The sequence below is a fragment of the Myotis nattereri genome, assembly GCF_964212035.1.
Source record: "Myotis nattereri genome assembly, chromosome: X".
Classification (NCBI taxonomy): domain Eukaryota; kingdom Metazoa; phylum Chordata; class Mammalia; order Chiroptera; family Vespertilionidae; genus Myotis; species Myotis nattereri.
Window position 1 is genome coordinate 23,713,144 of NC_138078.1, and position 20,724 is coordinate 23,733,867.

The window sequence follows — 20,724 nt, forward strand, 5'->3', positions numbered from 1 at the left end:
AATCTATTACATCTTTCTGGGCATGTTTTTGCAAAATTAATTTTATACCATCTTCCAAAATTATCCATTTCCTAAACTTGCTTCTTAATTTTTAAACTAAATTATTCACATATACTCATCATATTACTACCTTGTGACAATCAGAAACAACCCAACATACACACACATACACACACACTTAAAATAAAAAGCTATGAAACAATACTTTAGTATGTGTGATAAACCTTGATATTTTCTATTTTCTTTCACCCCACAAAATGGGGGTGAAGATCCACAAATTGATTTCATGACTCACAATTTAGAAAATACTAGCCCACTAGGTTAAAAAAAAATAAAAATAAAAGTATAATGAAAAAAGGAATCGATGTGCTCAGCACCATTTCTTGCCATGGATCCATAATCTGACCAAGAACATCTCTTATCATGTGCTAATCATATCACAATTTTTCATAACACCATCACTTTTCAATTTTTTTATTTTATTGGATGTAGCCTTGTCTCATTTATTACCTCCTCTGTGAAGCTCTTCCAAAGTTCCTAGCCAGTGTGGTACTGCTTCTGTTGTCTCTTCCCTGACTTCCTTGATGCTATATCTATCTCTATTGCACCTCTTAGATGTTATTTTAATTGCTTACATATCCATCTACTGAATATACCATTCATGTTTCAATTGTTTAAATGTTCCTCTATTTCAGTAAACCTTGAATTTTCTGTGAGTATATTGCAGTTGTGTAAATTTGGACATCCTGATCACCAAGACAGGGTCTGATACAGAGTCGCTCCAAAGTAATGGTTTGTTGAATAAATGTGTTGATTTTAAAGATAAATGAAAAATGAATTGTCTGGGCTAAATGTTCAAACTAGAACATAGTGGTGGAATACAGGTTATCTAGCATACAGGTAATCTTATAGGTAGATCCCTCCCTTGAGTGGGACAGCTAACTGGTAGCCTCATAACATAAGCCCGTGCATTATGAAGTGGTTGGTGTCATGTACTGCATTATCTGAACATCATTAAAATTCAATTTTGAAATCTCTGTTTTTAACCTATCCCAGGGAGACTATGAAAGATTTCAGCAGTTCAGCCTCATTTTAATGAATTTATCTTGGGTGGTTATGTATTGGTTAAATTGCTCTAAACACTCCTCTAGGGATAGCCCAGGTTAAAGAGAGTAATTTGCAAATTCCTATGAACTAGAGTGCATTTTGCTCATTATAGCATATATTTTAAACAAATGTTCATAAACCATGCTATACAGCTTAGTATTTTTAGCAATTATGTGGTTTCAAGAAAAAAAGTCATTATTCACAAACCTGAGTATAAATATAAAATGTACAAAAGAACCTACAATCATTATATCTTTTATTTCTTTCTCTTGTCTTAGAGTATTAACTAGGTCTTCCAGTACAATGTTGAATGAATGTGGTGAAAAATGACCCTTGTTTCATCACTTATCTTTCAGAAAAGCTTTAATTATTTCACCATAGTGTATGTTTGTTTTGAATTGGGGGTCAACAAAATATACCTTGTGAGTGAGATCTAATTGCCATTTTGCTTTCATAAATAAATTTTATTGGAACACACACAAACCACCACCAACAAAAAAACAATTACATGGTTTTAAAGTTAAGGTTGTTTCAGTAATCCATTATTAGTATTTAAAAATACATATGTTGTCCTTTTATAAATACATACAAAAGCCATAATCTATTAAAAACAAGTAGAAATTTAAATTTAAGGATAAACTGTCTGGAAAATGTGCTATATAAAAATAGCAGCAAAATGGGATTTTTAAAAGAAGTCCACATTAACTAGAATTTATAATATATTATAAGGTTGTACTATTAGTTGTAATGCCAGGATTTGGAGAACTATACTGGCACATTAAATTTATTCATTTTCACAGCCTGCAGACATTTTAATGTCTGAGTAGCAATAAGAACAAATTACCTAAAAACTTTTAATAGGATGTAATAAATTAAGACTGAATGGTAATGCAAAAGTGGGTACAACAGAAGAAAATTATGAATCTCATATAATGATCCAACAACACTTAAAGTGTGGAAACAACATTGGTATTCTGGAATATACGACCATGGTTGATCCTAATTGTTTCTTTCTTGTCAAATAGAAATTGCACATCAATCTCAAAATATTGCAAACTGTTCATTACATGCAAATGGCTATGCTTTGCAGGCTCTTTAAGGGGACTCAAACTTCTTTACAAAAGGAGCCCAGCTAGAAGAAGAGTTTCTCTGATGACACTAGGTAGCCATTAGAGTTCCTCTTTTATAAACAACAGAAGATGCCTCTGCAAATAAGGGGGTTCATGGTAAGGAAATGGAGGCATTCGCAGGATTGAAGGTAAAAATCAACAAATCAGGCTTGTAACAGGCGCAAGTCCAGAATCCCCACAGCAGAAGTAGCTTGTTGGTCTTGACCAGGCATTCTCACTAGAATGGAGGAATTCCAACCTTATCGCTTACCACAAGATTAAAACTCTCAAGAAAGAATATGATTGGCCAAGCTTAGGACCTATGCTTAGGACCACTGAGATGGTGAGAGAAAGGCTCTGGCAGAAAGATGTTTAGAACACCTAGGGACAAAATACTTGATTTATTGTTCCATTAAGGCTGCTCAAGTACTCCAGAGGAAATGGTGGTACTGTCAGTAAGAACAGTTGCTATATGCACTTCAAAATAACTGAATCCAGCACACACTACTTAAGTTACTTTAAAACCTCTTTAATTTTAATCAAACACCTTTTCTTAATGCATGGAGTTGAAAGTTGACTTAAATAAGACTACTTTGATTGCCTTTTTTTGGTTAACATAATTTTCCATTTGTTTCATGAACATGACCCAGTCTATTTCTCTGTTACATCAAGTAATAAGGAATATTTAAAGAGAGGGTCAAAAGGGCACTTGTACTTTTAAATATATTTTTATTGATTTCAGAGAGAGGGAGAGAGAGATAGAAACATCAGTGATGAGAGAGAGTCATTGATCAGCTAACTCCTGCATACCCCACACTGGGGATCAAACCTGCAACCCGGGCATGTGCCCTGACTGGGAATCGAACCGTGACCTCCTGATTCATAGGTTGATGCCCAAACACTGAGCCACACTGGTCAGGCAATTTTTATTGTAACTTTTTATTAAGCTATCTTCTGAAGCAAGAGTTAGCAAACCTTTTCTGTTAAAGGCTACATAGTTAAGATTTGGCACTTTACAGGCCATGTGAACTTTGTGGTAACCATTTGTAGCAAGAGAGCTGCCATAAAGGATTTGTAAATAAATGTATTTGAGTTCCCATACAACTTTAAATACAAAAACACAGACTGCTGGTAATATTTGGCCCCATTAGTTTGCTCTTCTAAAGAATTTAATATTCATAGGATTAATATGCAGGATATATTATATTAAAATTCATTTCATTTCATTGCCAGAACTCTGAGGGATGTCATAGGTGATATATTTACTCCTAATAATAACCAGCTCAATATTCCACAAGAAGTCCTAGATTTTATTGTTTCAGTTTCTCTGAAATCTTCCTCAAAATGCGTATGGTTAAGTAATATGGCTAAATGTAGAACAAGAAGGGGACTAAAACCCGAAGGACTATGAAATTATATTAAAATTATCCACTGACAAAAAGTAATAGTAAACCAACAAAGTCTCAAGTGGAAATTTGCCACCACATGGATATGCATTCACATCAGATAGATCTACTGTTTCTAGTTACCTATGTCCCTGAATCTTTCATCCTTATTAGTTTTCATAAGAAAGCCTTAATACAAATTCATTGCCAGGAACTTCTGTCAATTAGTGCCTCAAAAAAGAGCAAGAATTTTAAAATTTGTTAATGATGATGTTTGCAAACAATCCCAGTCTCTGGTTTATACCTACAAATTGGTTACATACTAGGGAGATTTACCATTCTGACTAGGTAATTCCTTTTCAGCTTGATGAATAGTACATCCTGAACCAACTCATCTGTGAACAGGCCTCTTGTACTATAATTTGTCAATTTTAACATCCTTCAGAATTTACAACTTATGTCAGAACGTTTTCTCCCTCTCTTTCTATGACTTGTTCATAGCTAGTTCTTTCCTTATGTTGCCTTTCACAATATTGCTCTTTCTTCATTCCCAGAATCATTTTTCCCCACTTGAGGTGTTATGGAGGACCGTCGAGAAGGACTAGGGGACACAAGTAACTGCTGTAGAAAAAGCACTCCCATTTCCCTTTTCCGGTTCCAGGACTTTTATGGAGTGTTAACATATTGTTATGTGCTTCTATGAGGCTTTAAGTTTATTAAGAGAAAAGGGGTTCTTTGCAAACTCTCTCTCTAGTAGCAAGCAAAGTGACTGCCTTGCACACAGTAGGCTCACACTAAATGTTTGTTGAATAGATTCTGGTATTTATGATACACTCGAAGGATTAGAGAAGAAAGCTAGCAAATGTGAAAATTTCAAATACTGTGTACAATGAAGAGGACAGGGCAACTCAATGAAAGGGATAATTTCTTGGATATGAGATGGGATAAAAAAATAAGGAATGACAAGTTGGAGATAGTTTGCCTAAGGGAATGATACAATGAAAGTATAACTCCCTCATTTATTAAACTATTCATTATAATGAAGGTTATATGTTCTATGTCAAGAGATTATTGTTAATATTAAGGATATATTGGTGACCAAGAAAAACAAGGTCCCTGGAAGGTTGACATTCTAGTGGTAAATATAGATAATGAATACACAAAAGTATATTATAATTTCAACATTTCACAGGATTATGCAGAATGTATAGTTGGATCATTTGTAGGGGAATTAAGATTGTGTGTGTGTGAGAGCGTGTGTGTGTGTGTGTGTGTGTGTGTGTGTAGAGAGAGGGAGGGAGGGAGGAAGGGAGAGGGAGAGAGAGAGAGAGAGAGAGAGAGAGAGAGAGAGAGAGAGAGATCTTTAAGATAGGAGGGGTTACAAAATACAAAAGGCATGTCTAAAAAGATAACATTAAAGCATGGACACATATAAATAAAGAGAAGTGTACAAACATCCTGAAATGGGGGGACTGAGATACAAGTGATAAGGACAGGGGTACTGGAGAACTTTCAGGCAAAGAGAAAAGCAGGTTTAATGGTAGGATTAATGGTAGGAACAAACATTTAAAGAAATAGTAAAATTTACGTGAGTAGAAACAAGATCAATGTGGCTGAAACTTCCTCTTTACACAATATTGTAATTCATAAAAATTACCTATATTAACATTAATCTTATGTTTCATTAAATAGTTTCTGCTTCACATTGCTCTTATGCTGATGCTAGGAGTTTTCACTTTGGAATTTGCAATTAGCATGCTTTACTTTTTTTGTAGATTCTTTCTCTCCTGATAATTTCTTACTCTAAGAATGGGAATCCCTTAGGGATAAGTTTTTCACACATTTTAAGCAATTCTTTTTTTCATTGATTTCAGAAAGAAAGGGGAGAGAGAGAGGGAGAGGGAGAGAGAGAGAGAGAGAGAAACATCAATGATAAGAGAGAATTATTGATCCGCTGCCTCCCACACGCCCTCTACTGGGAACTGAGCCCACAACCTGGTATGTACCCTGACTAGGAATTGAACTGTTACCTCCTGGTTCATAAATCGATGCTCAAACACTGAGCCACAATGGCAGGGCTTAAGCAATTCTTTACTAGTATGATTACTACAGTGAGTTACTGTTTTGGTTCTTGCTTCTTTTCAGTAATGCATGGCAATCTGTCATCTCCTTAAACATGCCCTTCTGTACAATAGAACTTTAAGAACAAGCTATTGGAATTATCCAATTATTTTAATATATTTAGTCTATGAAAGACACATTTGATGGGCAACAATTTAGAGCCCCTCTCTGAATTTCTGCACTGTGCCCAAACTCCCAATAAATCTGTTATTTACTACTTCTGAAAAGATACATAGGAACCAAGAAGTTGTAGAGGAGTTTCTAAGCAGCAATAAAAAGCTAACAATATTTACAAAAGAATGAAGTGCCCAACTGTTTAAGTGTATTAAGAGATTGAATTCTCATGCCACTACCAGCTAATAACATTGAAAAACTCATTTTAAGATCTATTCTCATATTTATACATAGCTACAACCCTAAAGAAAGTGACTAGAGACAAATTCTGTTAGCAGTAAATTTTCCTGCTGATTCCCTTATGTGAGTGTATGTTCTCTAGTTATAAAACCAGGATAGCTTTGTGACCACCAAATGAAATCTTATGAAATTTTATTACTGCTGGGGAAATATAAAGGGCCAGCAATAGCACAAATTATTCTTAACACTGGGGTCCCAATGAAGGACAACAGATGGCAGAAATTTTTACTCAAGTGATTTTCCCATCAAAGTTTCTATTAGCATTTGAATACCAGCAGTGTGACCATTAAGAAGCCTTCAAACTCACCAGCCAGCTGGTGAAATCAGCACTGTAAAAACTGACTCTATAGAAAACATATTTGTATGCAGTTTGGTCTTTTACACCATATGCCTTCTTTCTAGATGGCCTTAGGTTTGATCAATATTAATTCCAAGTCAATTATCTCCTATAGCATTATTTGAAGGAGATTATCAATAAGGCATAGACATATACCCAAATCAAAACACAAAAAAAGTCACTCTCTGTAGCATATAGTGCCCATGACCTACACACATCTAACCAGTATTCTTTATTTCTGGGCAAGCCAGTGTTTTTTCAATGATGGCACCTGCTACTTGAAGGCTTTCTGGGCTGCAAGCTCAGAAAGCAGGTTGAGAAGAATTGGAAACCCTGGGTGTTTCCATTATGAGGAAGAGAGCCTTTCCATGGACTCATTTTTCTCAAACTTTTGGCCACAAGTTACCCAACTCCAATCAATATGCTCTGTGAATCTAAACTTGTAAGATGTAGGTCCTATACAAAATGCTTTAGAATTTTCTTTCATCACAAATAGCCAAGGTAAAGCAGAGCTGAAGAGAAGCTAAAATTGTCTTTGATAGCCCTAGCCTCTCCTTTCTTTGCCTTCTCCCCAACCCCAAGACACCAGTGTCCTTTGTCTCCATTTATTTCCTCATCTGAGAAATTACAGCAATGTTCTCATGCTCTCATGCTATAACTGCATGGTGCACATGCAATTTTCCATTCTCCATGCAAATGTCCAATTTGAGAAAAGAAAAAGTGTAATTTGCTTAACTATAACATAAAATTAAACTACAAGCTTTTGGGGATTTGATAGTGAATGTGAACATTACAATATGGCATAATTAATCCATGTTGATTTAAGTATCCTCAATCACAATGAATTAAGGTTTACTATTATGGTACAAGTAAACAGCTTTAAATTAATTTCAGTAATATATAAAATATAATATGTATCTACCATATAACATGTATTATAGAGAAGTAAAACACAGTAACATGGAAAGATAAAGCAGTAAACTAATTAATTTAACATTAAGAAGATATTTTGCCTAAAAACAGCAGTTAACTCCTGTCAAGATAACACATTGCTACTTCACTCCCTTTGCTTGTTTAACATCATTGATTGAAAGCCTAAAAAGTTTCATCTAAACAATATCACTTTGTTTATTTCTTAAGGTTGATATCAAATGGAATTTCTTTAGAAAAGTTGTTAATTTTTAACATGGTTCACTTGCAGCATTATCCTATAAACAGCCTTCCCTTCCATTAATAGCAAGAATATTCCACTCTTTTAAATACTCAAATTATTGGTGATTTTTTAACATTTCTACTGTTATATCAAGAATTTTGAACCCCGTTAAAAAGAGCCCATATTTTAAAACATTTCTTTCTAGTCTAGAAGAACATGTAGAGATAAACATTAGGGCATGTTATAATATTCACTTTTCTCTTTTCTCTCAAGGTATTTGGCACACTGTTCACTCTGTCAGTACATGAGTTAACATTATTTTCATAACTTTCCTTCATGATGCTCAGCTTTCCCTTCAAAAACACCCATTAACATTTCTTCTTGTTAGTTCTAAAATGAGTAGGCAGAAGTGTCAGCTATCTGAGGAGGATGTGTTTTGCTGAATTGGAATTTTCCTCAATTCCTATTCCAGGAGCTATACTTTGTATAATGTCATAATTCATAAAAATATGGTTTAATGAAACTTCTAAGTTGTTCAATCTGCATTTCAGATATTTGGGAACAGTAATCCAGTGAGTAATTTTTTGTTTTTATAGATACAAGCTAATCACTTATGAAGTGTATTAGTTATAATATATTACATTTAATGAGTAATTATTTTGTGCGTATCTTATTTTTATTCATATCTAAGAAAAGAGAAAGCAGAGACATGGAGAGACTTAAGATGCTTTCCCAAGATTCTGTAGTTATTGAGCTAAAGGAGCTGAACCCATACTTTATAAATGTGGCTACTAACCTGTTAGTCAATCTTTTAAACTTCTATTGGAGCCTAATGTGGCATGTCAATATTTTTGTGGGTGATAAAACGTTGCATATGCAATCAATTACTGGTGGTTAAATTAACATATAAAGAGTTGCATAAATAATTGAATGACTTTATTAACAAATCAATTTTAGTGGCATATAACGTGATTGATATTTTCTCATGTAAAAGCATATTATTTTTAAAGAGGTTCTTTCTCCACAGTGGTGTTATTTTTTTTAATAGCTTGAAAAATAAGAATTGGTATATTTAATTTTATCACTCACTTTGGACAGAGAAAAATAATTGAGCTTCATGGAACTAGACCATCTTTATGATATTGGCAATTACTTTATTTTGAATGATGATATAAAGATTGAGAAGGATAGTGAAATGTTATTTTTAAAACTAAAAAGATAAAATGCAGTTCATAGAAATATATATAGACAAGCTCAAACCTGTATATTTAAAAATGCTATTTCATATATAAACATGATACCTTTGCTAATAACCCGATATAATAAAAGGCTAATATGCATATTGTCTCCTCCACAGGGAGTTTGACCAGGGGATGGGGTCAGCTGGCCAACCTCCTGCATCCCCTTCTCCCGGCCATCTGGCCCCTTCCGTCTGATGGGCTAGCCTGCCAGATCCCACCCATGCATGAATTTGTGCACCAGGCCTCTAGTGATATATATAAGGCTAAACTCTGATCTATACCTGTATATATTTGTTTAGTATATAAGCAGCTTAGTTGATTTTCCTCAAAGTAACCATTAGTGATTCAAAGCAACAAATATGTCTGCTGCTAGCAGGCACCATCTATACTGTTTCCTAAAATAAATTTCTAGCAAAATTTAAAATTTTTCTCATTCATTATTAGTCAATCAACAATGATGATGCCTAAGATAGTTGAAATTACCAAAGATTCCATTTGTCTTATCAATGGAAGTGACTTACAATATCTTTCCAGACTTTTTCTGAGACTGATCAGAATAAAAAGATAACCTCCGCCATCTCAGGCACATGTGTGCACACACATAAATGCACATGTTCATTCATGTGCATGATTTTGGACACTACGAATCACTAGGAAAAAAATACCTGAACTCTAGAGGATTTGTGGATCATTCAAAGTCCCTTGGCTAGAAAAACTTTTCCTCGGAGATCAATAATTTCCTTTCTTATTCTATCAATAAATTGGGTGAAAACGAACTAACTAAATAAATATTTTACTGTTGATAATACTATATATGTCTTCTGCCTTTTTTATTCCCCTTGCTTTTTAAAATTCTCCAATTATAGGAAAAAGTTCTAATAAAATGTTCACCAATTTGAACAACACCACATTATAAAGAAGCAGGGACCTTTAGACATTTTCAGGGCATTTAAAATTATTATATACTTGCAAGATTTTATAGAAGTATATGTACTAAAAGATCAAATGACAAAATAATTTGTTTTGGACTTCTGCTTCTGGCCAAATTGAAGTAACAGGGACCAGATTTAACCTCCCTGTTAAAAACTTAAAAAATGGACAAAATATATAACACAATGGTTTTGAAGACATTGAACTTCAGGCAATGAAAGACAGTGATCTCTGAGAAATTAGAAAACAATCAGGTAAGCCCTACAGTTTCCCCAAGCTTATCATCTAGAGAGAGATCCAGTATATGACAAAGAATGGAAGGAACAATCACAAAGTCAGGAGGCCTCCTTGAGTTGAAAAGATAGAACTGGGATTTCAAGGAGGCCAAGGTGGCTAGAGTTCACAGGACAGAGTAGCAGAGAGAAGATACACAAAGAAAACATTGGAGATCTGCAGAGAGCTCCCTTCCAATTCTCAGTCTTCATTTGAGTCCTGATCAGCTCATATATGTGAGGAAACTATACAAGATTGGAGCATAACTACACAAAGGGATTAAATCTAATAATCACCAGAGCTCATATATGGCTGGAAATAATGGCAGTTCTGCTAGCCACAGTGAAAATCCGCATCAATCACAAGACATCAGAGAGAATACTCAGAAGAGTTTTGCCTCAGTGGGGAGGGGGGGTTAGCCCTAGAATTATGCTGTTCCATTCAAAACTCACGAAGTATAAAAGGAAGAAGCTCAAAGATCAAATTGTTTTCTAGTTAATGCTGTCCCAGAACAAAGGTTAATAACATTCATTTGCATAAATGTATCAAGCATTCAAGTTAAAAGTCATAATGTCTGACACCCAATCAAAAATTACCAGTCATCCAAACCCACAGCCAACATCATACTCAATGGACATAATCAAAAAGCATTCCCCTTAAGATCAGGAACAAGACAGAGATGTACGCTTTCACTACTCTTATTTAACATACTACTGGAAGTCCTAGCCACAGCAATCAGAGAAGAAGAAATAAAAGGCATTCAAATGGAAAGGAAGAAATAAAACTGTCATTATTTGCAGATGGCATGATATTCTATATAGATAATCCTAAAGATTCCACCAAAACTACTATAACTGATTAATGAATTCAGTAAAGTAGCAGGATACAAAATTAAAAAAAAAAATGCCTAGGAACAAATTTAACCAAGGATACAAAGGACCTATACCTGGAAAATTATCAGACACTGAAGTAATTGAAAAAGATACTAATAAGTGGAAGCATATACTGTGTCCCTGGATAGGAACAATTCACATAATTAAGATGTAAATACTACCTAAAACAATCTATAGATTTAACACAATTCCTATCAAGATACACTTTTCGCCCTAATTGGCTTGGCTCAGTGGATAGAGTGTCGGCCTATGGACTGAAGGTTCCTGGGTTTGATTCCAGTCAAGGGCACATGCCCGGGTTGTGGGCTCAATCCCCAGTAGGGGGCATGCAGAAGGCAGGGGATCAATGATTCTCTCTCATCATTGATGTTTCTATCTCTCTTTTCCTCTGCCTTCCTCTCTGAAATCAATTATATATATATGAAAAGAAAATGTTTCTTTAAAAAATACACTTTTCACTCAACTAGAATAAATATTCCAAAAATGTATATGGAACGACAGAAGACCCTGAATAGCCACAGGAATGTTGAGAAAGAAGAACAAAGTTGCAGGAGTAACACTACCTGATATCAGATTATACTAAAAGTCCATAGTAATTAAAACAGCATGGTAATGTCATAAAAAGACATGTATCAATGGAACAGAACAGAAATCAAAGAAATAAACCCCTGATTTTATGGTCAATTTATATTTGACAAAGGAGGCAAGAACATACAGTGGGGTAAAGACAGTTTATTCAATAAATGATGTTCAGGAAACTGGACAGATATGGGCAAAAAAATGAAACTAGGCCACCTTCTTACACCATACACAAGAATAAACTCAAAATGGAATAGAGAGTTAAATATAAGACTTGAGTCCATAAAAATCCTAGAAGAAAACATAGGCAGTAAACTCTTAAACATTTATTACAGCAGTATTGTTTCTAATATATATCCTTAGGCAAGGAAAACAAAAGAAAAAAATAAACAAATTGGACTACATCAAGCTAAAATGTTTTGCACAGCAAAGAAAACCATCAACAAAATGATAAGGCAACCACTGCATGGGAAAACATATTTGCCATTGATACACCTGATATGGGTTTAATATCCAAAACTTATAAAGAACTTATACAACTCAACACCAAAAAATAAACAACCCAATTAAAAAAATGGCAAAGGACTTGAATAGATACTTCTTCAAAGAGGACATACAGAACACCAATAGACATATGAAAAGATGCTCAATGTCACTAATAATCAGAGAGATGAAAATAAAAAACACAATGAGATATCACTTCACACCTGTCAAAATGACTACCATCAATAAATCCACAAACAAGTGTTATTGAAGTTGTGGAGAAAAGTGAACCCTTATGCATTATTGGTGGGAATGCAGATTCGTGCAGCCATTATGAAAAGCAGTATGGAGTTTCTTCAAAAAATTAAAAATAGAACTGCCTTATGGAGTCAGCAAGTCCACTTCTGGGAATATATCCAAAGAAATGCAAAACACTGATTCTAAAGAATATATGCACCCCTGTGTTCATTGGAGTGTTATTTACAATAGCCAAGATTTGGAAGCAGCCCAAGGGCCCATCAGTAGATGAGTGGATAAAAAATCTGTGGTACATTTATACAATGGGATACTATGCAGCTATAAAAATCAAGGATCTCTTACCCTTTGAGACGGCACGGAGAGACCTGGAGAATATTATGCTAAGCGAAATAAGCCAGTCAGAGAAAGACAAATACCATACGATTTCACTTATATGATTTCAAATACCATATGATTTCACCTAATACACAAAATAAACAAACAACCAAATGGAAACAGACTCATAGATACATAGAACAGACTGACTGCTGTCAGGAGGGTGGGAGGGAGTTGGGAGGTTGGGTGAAAAGGGTGAATGGATTAAGCAAGCAAGCAAACAAACAAACAAAAAACCCATAAACTCATAGACAAAGATAACAGTATGATGATTACCAAAAGGAAAGTGGGGTGGGGGAGGTATAGTAGTAAGAGGGTAAAGGGGAAAAATGGTGATGTAAGGAGACTTACTTTGGGTGGTGAACACATAGTGCAATATACAGATGATGTATTACAGAATTGTACACCTGAACCTATATAATTTTATTAACTAATGTCACCCCAATATATTCAATAAAGATTAAAGAAAGAAAATAAAAAGTGCTGTCTGTAATCAAAAGCTTGATATATATAGTTTGATGATGATGCAGTAAGCCAATGAGATGAAAGTACCTGTAAGGTGAGACCTGGTGCCTTTTCAGAATGGGTATATCCCCAGATGTCATGGAGACATCCGATGAATACTTTAGAAAGAAAATTAAGGGAAATTTTATGTGTATGTGGTCATCACAATTGGATTCTATTAGAGAATTTTAATAATCAAATGGATAGGATGATCCATTAAGCCACGTCACCCCAATAAATTCACTAAAATTTTTAAAAATCAAAATCAAGAGAAAAAAATTACCAGTCATGCAAAGAAGCTAGAAAATAACAAGCATGATGAGGAGAAAATGAAATTGAAATTGACCCAAGATAGATATAGATATTAAAAGTAACAGGCAAGAACATTATAACAGTTATTATAACTGCATTTCATATTTTCAAGAAGGTAGCCGGAAGATTGACACATTGAATAGAGACGTGGAAGGTGTAAAAAATCCTAAATCACACTTCAATAATGTGTTGACTCACACAAAACAACATCTGAGTTTAAAAATATACACTAGATATGATTAACCACAGATTAGATACTGCAAAAAATTGGATTTGATAATTTTACAATACAAGATATGTGAAATGAATTATTTTAAAATACTGAAAAAAAAGTACAGAACACCAGTGAGTAGTGGGACAGATTAAACAGCCTAATGTTCATAATCAGAGTCCCTGAAAAGAAAGAGGGACAGAAACATATTTTTTAAAAATAATGCCTTAAAATTTCTAAATTTAATGAAAATGCTAAACCCACAGATCCAAGAAGCTTAATAGTCCTCAAGAATAGGAAACATGAAAACATGAAGAAAACAATGCCAAGGAACTTCATAAACCAATTGTTCAATCCCCAAAAGCGTTCCCAAATAAACCTTCTGTATGCTAATCTCCATGTCAGAGTGGGCTTTACAAGGATGCCAATCCGAAATATGTATCAAAATCCCTATCAAAACAATCACCCTCTGTGGAGTGGAATGGAAGTATGAATACACTTCTATATTGTTTTATTTTCCTCATAATGAGTATATATTATTTTATAATAAAAATCAAATATGTAACTACTTTGTGTCATATATCTTTGGAAATAGCAAGAGATTTATAATCTCCCCAAGAAAACCTTATATTACACTTAATATTTCTGCCTTTAAGTCAAAGACCTAGTGATGCTATATTAGCTCAAAATTTATTTTAGTGCTATTAAAAAACATATTCTGTATGATGCCAGATTAGGAAATCAATAAAATTTTTCTACCTCCAATGCCAATGCTGTGTATATATAACTTTGATTGACATACACATAATTATACAATATTTTTAAATTATTCATTTTCTATATTTACATACTTTACATATACATAGGTATATAAATGCTTTCTTTTTTAATATCAAAATGCATGTTTGCTATGCAAAAATCTTTGAGAATGAAGAATTGTAAAGTTGAATATTATATTGCTTTTATGAATCCAGCATTTTGAAACATCAAAACTATTTAATAAATTGCCTTCTTTTTTGCTTTCATCTGTCTTGATCAGCATTTTCTGGCATTAAAAATTGGCCACAATTCAAATTTACTTGACTGAACACTGCTACATGAACAACTTGAGTTTAAAAAGTTGCAAAAATAATTAAGACTTGGTATAATAAACACAATATTTTTTATACCTAAACTGTATATTTTATAACCTAAATTATAACCTCCACAATCCAATTTATCTTTATCTGCATACTCAAAAGACAAAGCAAGTTGAAATTAAATGTTGTACTGGTTGTAATCCATATGTTGCCTTTCCATTAACATAAACCATAAAAAAGTCAATAAGTACCTTCAATTAACTCTGCTTTGTTTTGGCCTTTGGACTATCTCTGAAGGCAGTTTGTCAATAGAATATATGGAAATATTGCTACATTACTACAAATTGTCCTTAGGGAAACAGACCTGTAATTTTATCATGATGGATATTTCTACCAACTACATTATTGCTAAGTATACCACAAGTTCTTCTTCTGGACAGTATCCAACATAAAACAAACAAAAACTCACACTGCCCTAAAGCTATAGGACAACCTGCCTGAAGATGCTCCCTGGTATCACAGATTCAATTATACTTTCATCAGATAAACCAGTTATATCTAAGCTAACTTTCATCCTGTCCAGAAAAATCCATAGCACAGTCTCCCAACATCATCATTATAATGATGTTCTACTATGTGCAGTGATGACAACAAAAGTCAGGAATTATAAATTTCCATCATCATTCAGAACCTAAACATAAAAAAAATTAAGCAGTTGTGATACTATGGTGATGACAAACACAGTTTGAATAAAGAAATCACAAAATCTTACCTTAAGATACCATTTGTATTTGGCATGCTCCCAATTCTCAGAAATTTGTGTCCTTTTGAGAAACTGTTCAGCGTCTGTTAGCCATTGATTCAATACCTTCATATCATAATGAAACCGTCGCCATTTTTCAACAGATCTGTCAAAATGCCTAGAGGTGAAAAATATGGATCAAGAAAAAAATGGATTATATAAAACAAAGTATCTGAACATAGAATGCACACTTAATTACATTGATAAGAATAATATTAAATAGAAAAGATTAATGAAAATAAAAGGCTTTTTTTGGTTTTTGTTTTGTTGTTGTTGTTGACATTATTACAGATGTCCCCCATTTTATCTGCCTTTGCTCCTTCCACTCAACCCTCGGCCTTGCCCTCCCCTGGCCTTTATCACACTTTTGTCTGTGTCCATGGTCTATGCATATATGTTCTTTGGCTAATCCTTTCACCTTCCTTCATCCAGTCTCTCCCAACCTACTCCCCTCTTAACATTTGTCAGTCTGTTCCATGCATCCATGCCTTTGGTTGTATTTTGTACATCAGTTTATTTTGTTCATTTCTTCTGTTAAAATTGAATACATTTCTTGTTTGAAACAAAGGTAAAGATAATTATTATGGAGTATTTTCATCCCTGTGAGCATACTTACTTTTTTTAATTCTAGGAATTCAAAAATATATTAACATATAATAAATTATTTCAAAGCCATTCAATTTCTAATGGATCAAATTAAATGACCTCACAAAGTCTATCACTTTCAATATCACTGCTATCTCCCTTTATAATTATTTTTATTGAATCCACTAACACTTTAAGTTGAAATTCTGGAGGAACTTATATGAGTCCACCTTTATATTTACCTTAAAACAGTTGCACATAAGAATCACCTGGGTGTTGGAAAAACAGTAACAATAAAACACTGAGTCCAGGCCCCCCTAAAGACCAATTAAATCAGTATATTTGGAGGTGGGGTACAGATATTGGTATTTTTAAAATCACCCAGGTGATTCTAATATACAATCAAGATGAAAAAAAAATCTACAAAGTAAGTTTGAAAGTCTTATCGGGTTTATGATCTACTGGATCACCCAGGGCCTGTCCAAACAAATATCTGCTAGCACTAATCCAAAAGGCACTCTGTATATCCTGGCTGTAGGGCTGCCTCCGAGGACAATAATCTGTCAAAGTCCTCTGAGTGCTACTCTTGAGATGCAATGGATTATAGTTTCAAATATCTTCTCAGTTCTCTACATCCATTTAGGAAGTTGAAATTATTTTAGAACTTAAGTCATGCCACAACTCCTTCCTGTTTTACTGGGAAGGGAGTGGAAGTCACATGTATTAAACAGTTACTATGAGTCAGGCATTGGGCTCTGTGCTTTTACATATCCAATTTCACCCCTTGCAACATAACAATCATTATTCCTACTTCCCCTGGAGAAAAATAAGAGGGTGAGTAACTTGCCAAAAAAGTGAATAGGTGTAAATGGTAGAGAGGGGAGTCTATCAGATCTCTGTGGTTTCAATGGTGCCTTTCACTGCCTTACATGGTCTTTGCTGGGATTTCTTTTTTTTCAGGATGAATTCTCATCATACCAATTAAACAATTCAGAGGCAGACTTGCAGGGGTTTTTTCTTTTCTTATTTTTATTCTTTATTATCTTCCAAATATTTAATTATGCATTTATATGTAGTTTGCATTCTATCACACATTTCATTTAATTACTAACTAAATTTCTTAATTTAAAAATATTTCAAACAAAAAACAAACAAAAATATTTAAAGTAGACTGTATTTTGGTAGCATGAATGGACCTGGAAATGATTATGCTAAGCGAAGTAAGCCAGTCAGAGAAAGACAAATATGATCTAACTTATATGTGGAATTTAATGCACACAATAAACTGATGAATAAAATAGAATGAGAAGCATGGAAACATGGAACAGACTGAAGAATCTCAGAGGGAAGCAGGGGGGGTGGGGAGCTGGAAGAGATTAGCCAAAGAACTTATATGCATATATGCATAACTCATGGACAAAGACAATAGTGTGGTGAAAGCCTGGGGAGGAGGGAGTCAATGGGGGAAAGAAGGGGTACATGTGTAATACTTTCAACAATAAAGATTTTTTTTTATAAAAAGGACTATTTTAGTTGCAGAAGAAAAAAAAAGACAGCCAATGGTAACCAAAAGAGTCTCTTACTACAGATAAGAATTCTGCCTTTTATAATTAACTAGTAGCCCTGTGCACAAATCTGTGCACCAGTAGCTCACCAGTAGCTCTCTGCCCACTGCCCCGCCCTCCTGTAGCTCCCCCCGCCCCACCTCATAGCTTGCTGCCCTGCCCACTCCTGTAGCTCTTCACTGCCCCCTTGTAGCTCACTGCCCCACCCTCCTGCTGATCCATGATATGGTTGTTACATGGTCGGTCATTGCGCTTCACGGAGTAACGACTGCATATTACATCTTTATTATATAGGATGGCATTTTAGAGGTGATCAATATCATATTACCATCAGTCACAAAATGATCTTAGAAATATATTACATGTTTAATAATATTTTATAACTTTTTAAGTGGTATCTAATACACACTATAAAACTTACAAAATACATTTAAGAATGTATTCCCTTTTAAAAAATTGGTACATTGTGTATGTCTCACAGGCACTTGTATCATTGGATCCAAAGAGTTGTTAAATGAGAATCTAAAAAACAATGATGCATAGTTGGCATCGTTTCATCTTAGTAAGTCTGTAGCTGATTTTACTTTTCATTATATATTTTATCTGTTGTCAAGATCCCTACAATGCACATTTCATATTCTGATATTTAGAAAAATACAGTCATTTAAAAATAATCTTAAAAGGTAGTTTCACATGCTAACAACTACCACCTCCCACTCTTTTCCTGCTACCATAGTCTGAGAAACAGGCAGAAAGAAGCTAATCAGAGGATAGAGAAGTCATTCGGTCACAATTTACCATTCCATGTTTGTAGCAGTTCCCTTCTTACTTTGCTTTTTTCCCTACCCAATCACCAGAATTATCCTTATTGCCAAACCTTTCCACTACTGGGAAGTGATTGTTTCTCCATTTGTGCTATAAACACACACTCTCTTCATTCCAGGCTGCTGCACAGACATATTCCTCCACCACTAACCACACTGGCAATCACCATCTTCCTTCAGATTCCACAAAATTTCCTCCCATCCCAGGCCCTCTTCCTCTTCACAGATTATCTTTCCTCTCAATTCTTCAAGAAAAGAAATCCATAGGGGTCCATACAATTGATCATGGTACCCATAGCTCTACAAGCCAGAGCTGGAGGGAGGAAGAGAAGGGAAACAGGCCAAGGGCCCAGGTTTCCCTATTTACATACTTGTTCCAGGTCCAGAAAAATGAAGCAAGATGGAATTGCCAGGCACAATGTGCTGCCTGCTATTCCCCCATGCTCTACTACTGCCTCAGGACTTTGTGACTGTACATGACTTCCATATTCCTGAAAGGCCCACCTTCCATTTTGTTCCCTTTCCTTTATTCCTGTAATCCAAATCTCTGCATTTCTAATGACTCTATCTGAACTACTTCCACTGTCACTTTGTCAAGATCTAAATAGAGAGAAGACTGTATAGCCTACAACTGCAAAACTTTGAAAACTGTAAAGCTGGTCTAATTTTATAATTAAACTAGATGCCCGATGCATGAAATTCGTGCAAGGGGCTCAGCCCTTGCAGCCTCGGAGGCTGCCTCAGCTTTGGCCTGAAGGTCGTTAGGCCATCCAGTCTAATTAGCATATTATGCTTTTATTATTATAGAATAATGTTAAAATGAGTACCTCTAGTCAAACAAAATATTAAAGAATAAAAGCATGCACATTTGCATGTAATGACATTTAAAATGAGTAATAATATTTTAAACTCAATTTTAAGCACTACATAAAATTTTTAAAGACACATTCAGTTAATATGTGTTAACAGCAAGTCTAAGGCTATTCATAAATGCACTATGTAAAATTTCATTTTTATCGCCCTAACCAGTTTGGCTCAGTGGATAGAGCGTCGGCCTGCGGACTGAAGGGTCCCAGGTTCGATTCCGGTCAAGGGCATGTACCTTGGTTGTGGGCACATCCCCAGTAGGGGGCGTGCAGGAGGCAGCTGGTCGATGTTTCTCTCTCATCGATGTTTCTAACTCTCTATCCCTTTCCCTTCCTCTCTGTAAAAAATCAATAAAATATATTTAAAAAAATTTCATTTTTATCATAATGACTTATAAATGTAAACTCCCACCAATGAAAATTCTGAATGAATGAAAATTTTACTAGTTTTAATGTTACACTTGTAAATTTAATCTCTAATCAGTCACTAACCTCCCTAAAATCCTCACAGCATTAATTGCACTGTACACATGATTGAGGGAAAAGGCAGTACCAATTAAAAACACATAGAGACCTTAAAGATAACATTCAGGGAAATAAATATAAATTTTAGCCTCTATATTATATCGCAGGGAAAATAGTTGTTGCCTTTTTTTCCTGGCAATATGAAGAGATGTAGACTGAACTAAATAAAGGACCAAAAATATCAGTATAAACATATGGATAATAAATCAAGTGATTTTAAAATTTTGCAAATATTAAAATTCTCATTCACTATGCAAGCAGTATTTAAAATTACACTGCTGCTCCATTTATGTGCAGCATAACTTATTTCCTGCTGTTCTAAATCAAGTTAGTCAGATTATTCTCAAGCATAAATTACATTTAGAGAGTAATTTAGGTACTTGGGACATACTTTAACACTTTCAGACCATTAAGGTGGTGCTGAATTTCACAAAATAGATTTAAATAAATAACACCCTGGTAGCCTTCTGACATATCCATTGTGGCTTTGTACTTAGGTCTGCTAACTCAGCATTGTGTGGCTGGTTATTTCCTCACATATTTCATCTTGGATGTGGTAAGAGGGAAGGATCTTGGCTAAAGTCTCATGGACTAAACTGTAGGTAAATGAAATTTAAATTAGTTATTTTCCTCAAACCTTAGTACCTTGCTCCCCTCCCCACCCACGCACTTGACCCCACTTCCATAGGAATAAAATTATTTCATAAAAACCTAAGTATACTAGCAGGTGTGGAGGATTTTCTACAGAATCTGACTCACTCTGAGGAGCTCTCCCATGGCTGACTCTACTCAC

The 20,724-nt window shown here is 34.6% G+C and overlaps 1 protein-coding gene across 2 annotated transcripts in view; it reads right to left on the reverse strand.

The window, feature by feature from the left end:
• Positions 1 to 20,724, reverse strand: part of DMD (dystrophin) — a 2,781,977-nt gene that overhangs the window by 1,251,793 nt on the left and 1,509,460 nt on the right. For both annotated transcript variants that reach the window (XM_081115404.1, XM_081115406.1), the window contains one exon: positions 15,537 to 15,684. In XM_081115404.1, coding sequence (XP_080971530.1) covers positions 15,537 to 15,684 — 148 coding nt within the window. The remainder of the gene's footprint in view (positions 1 to 15,536; positions 15,685 to 20,724) is intronic.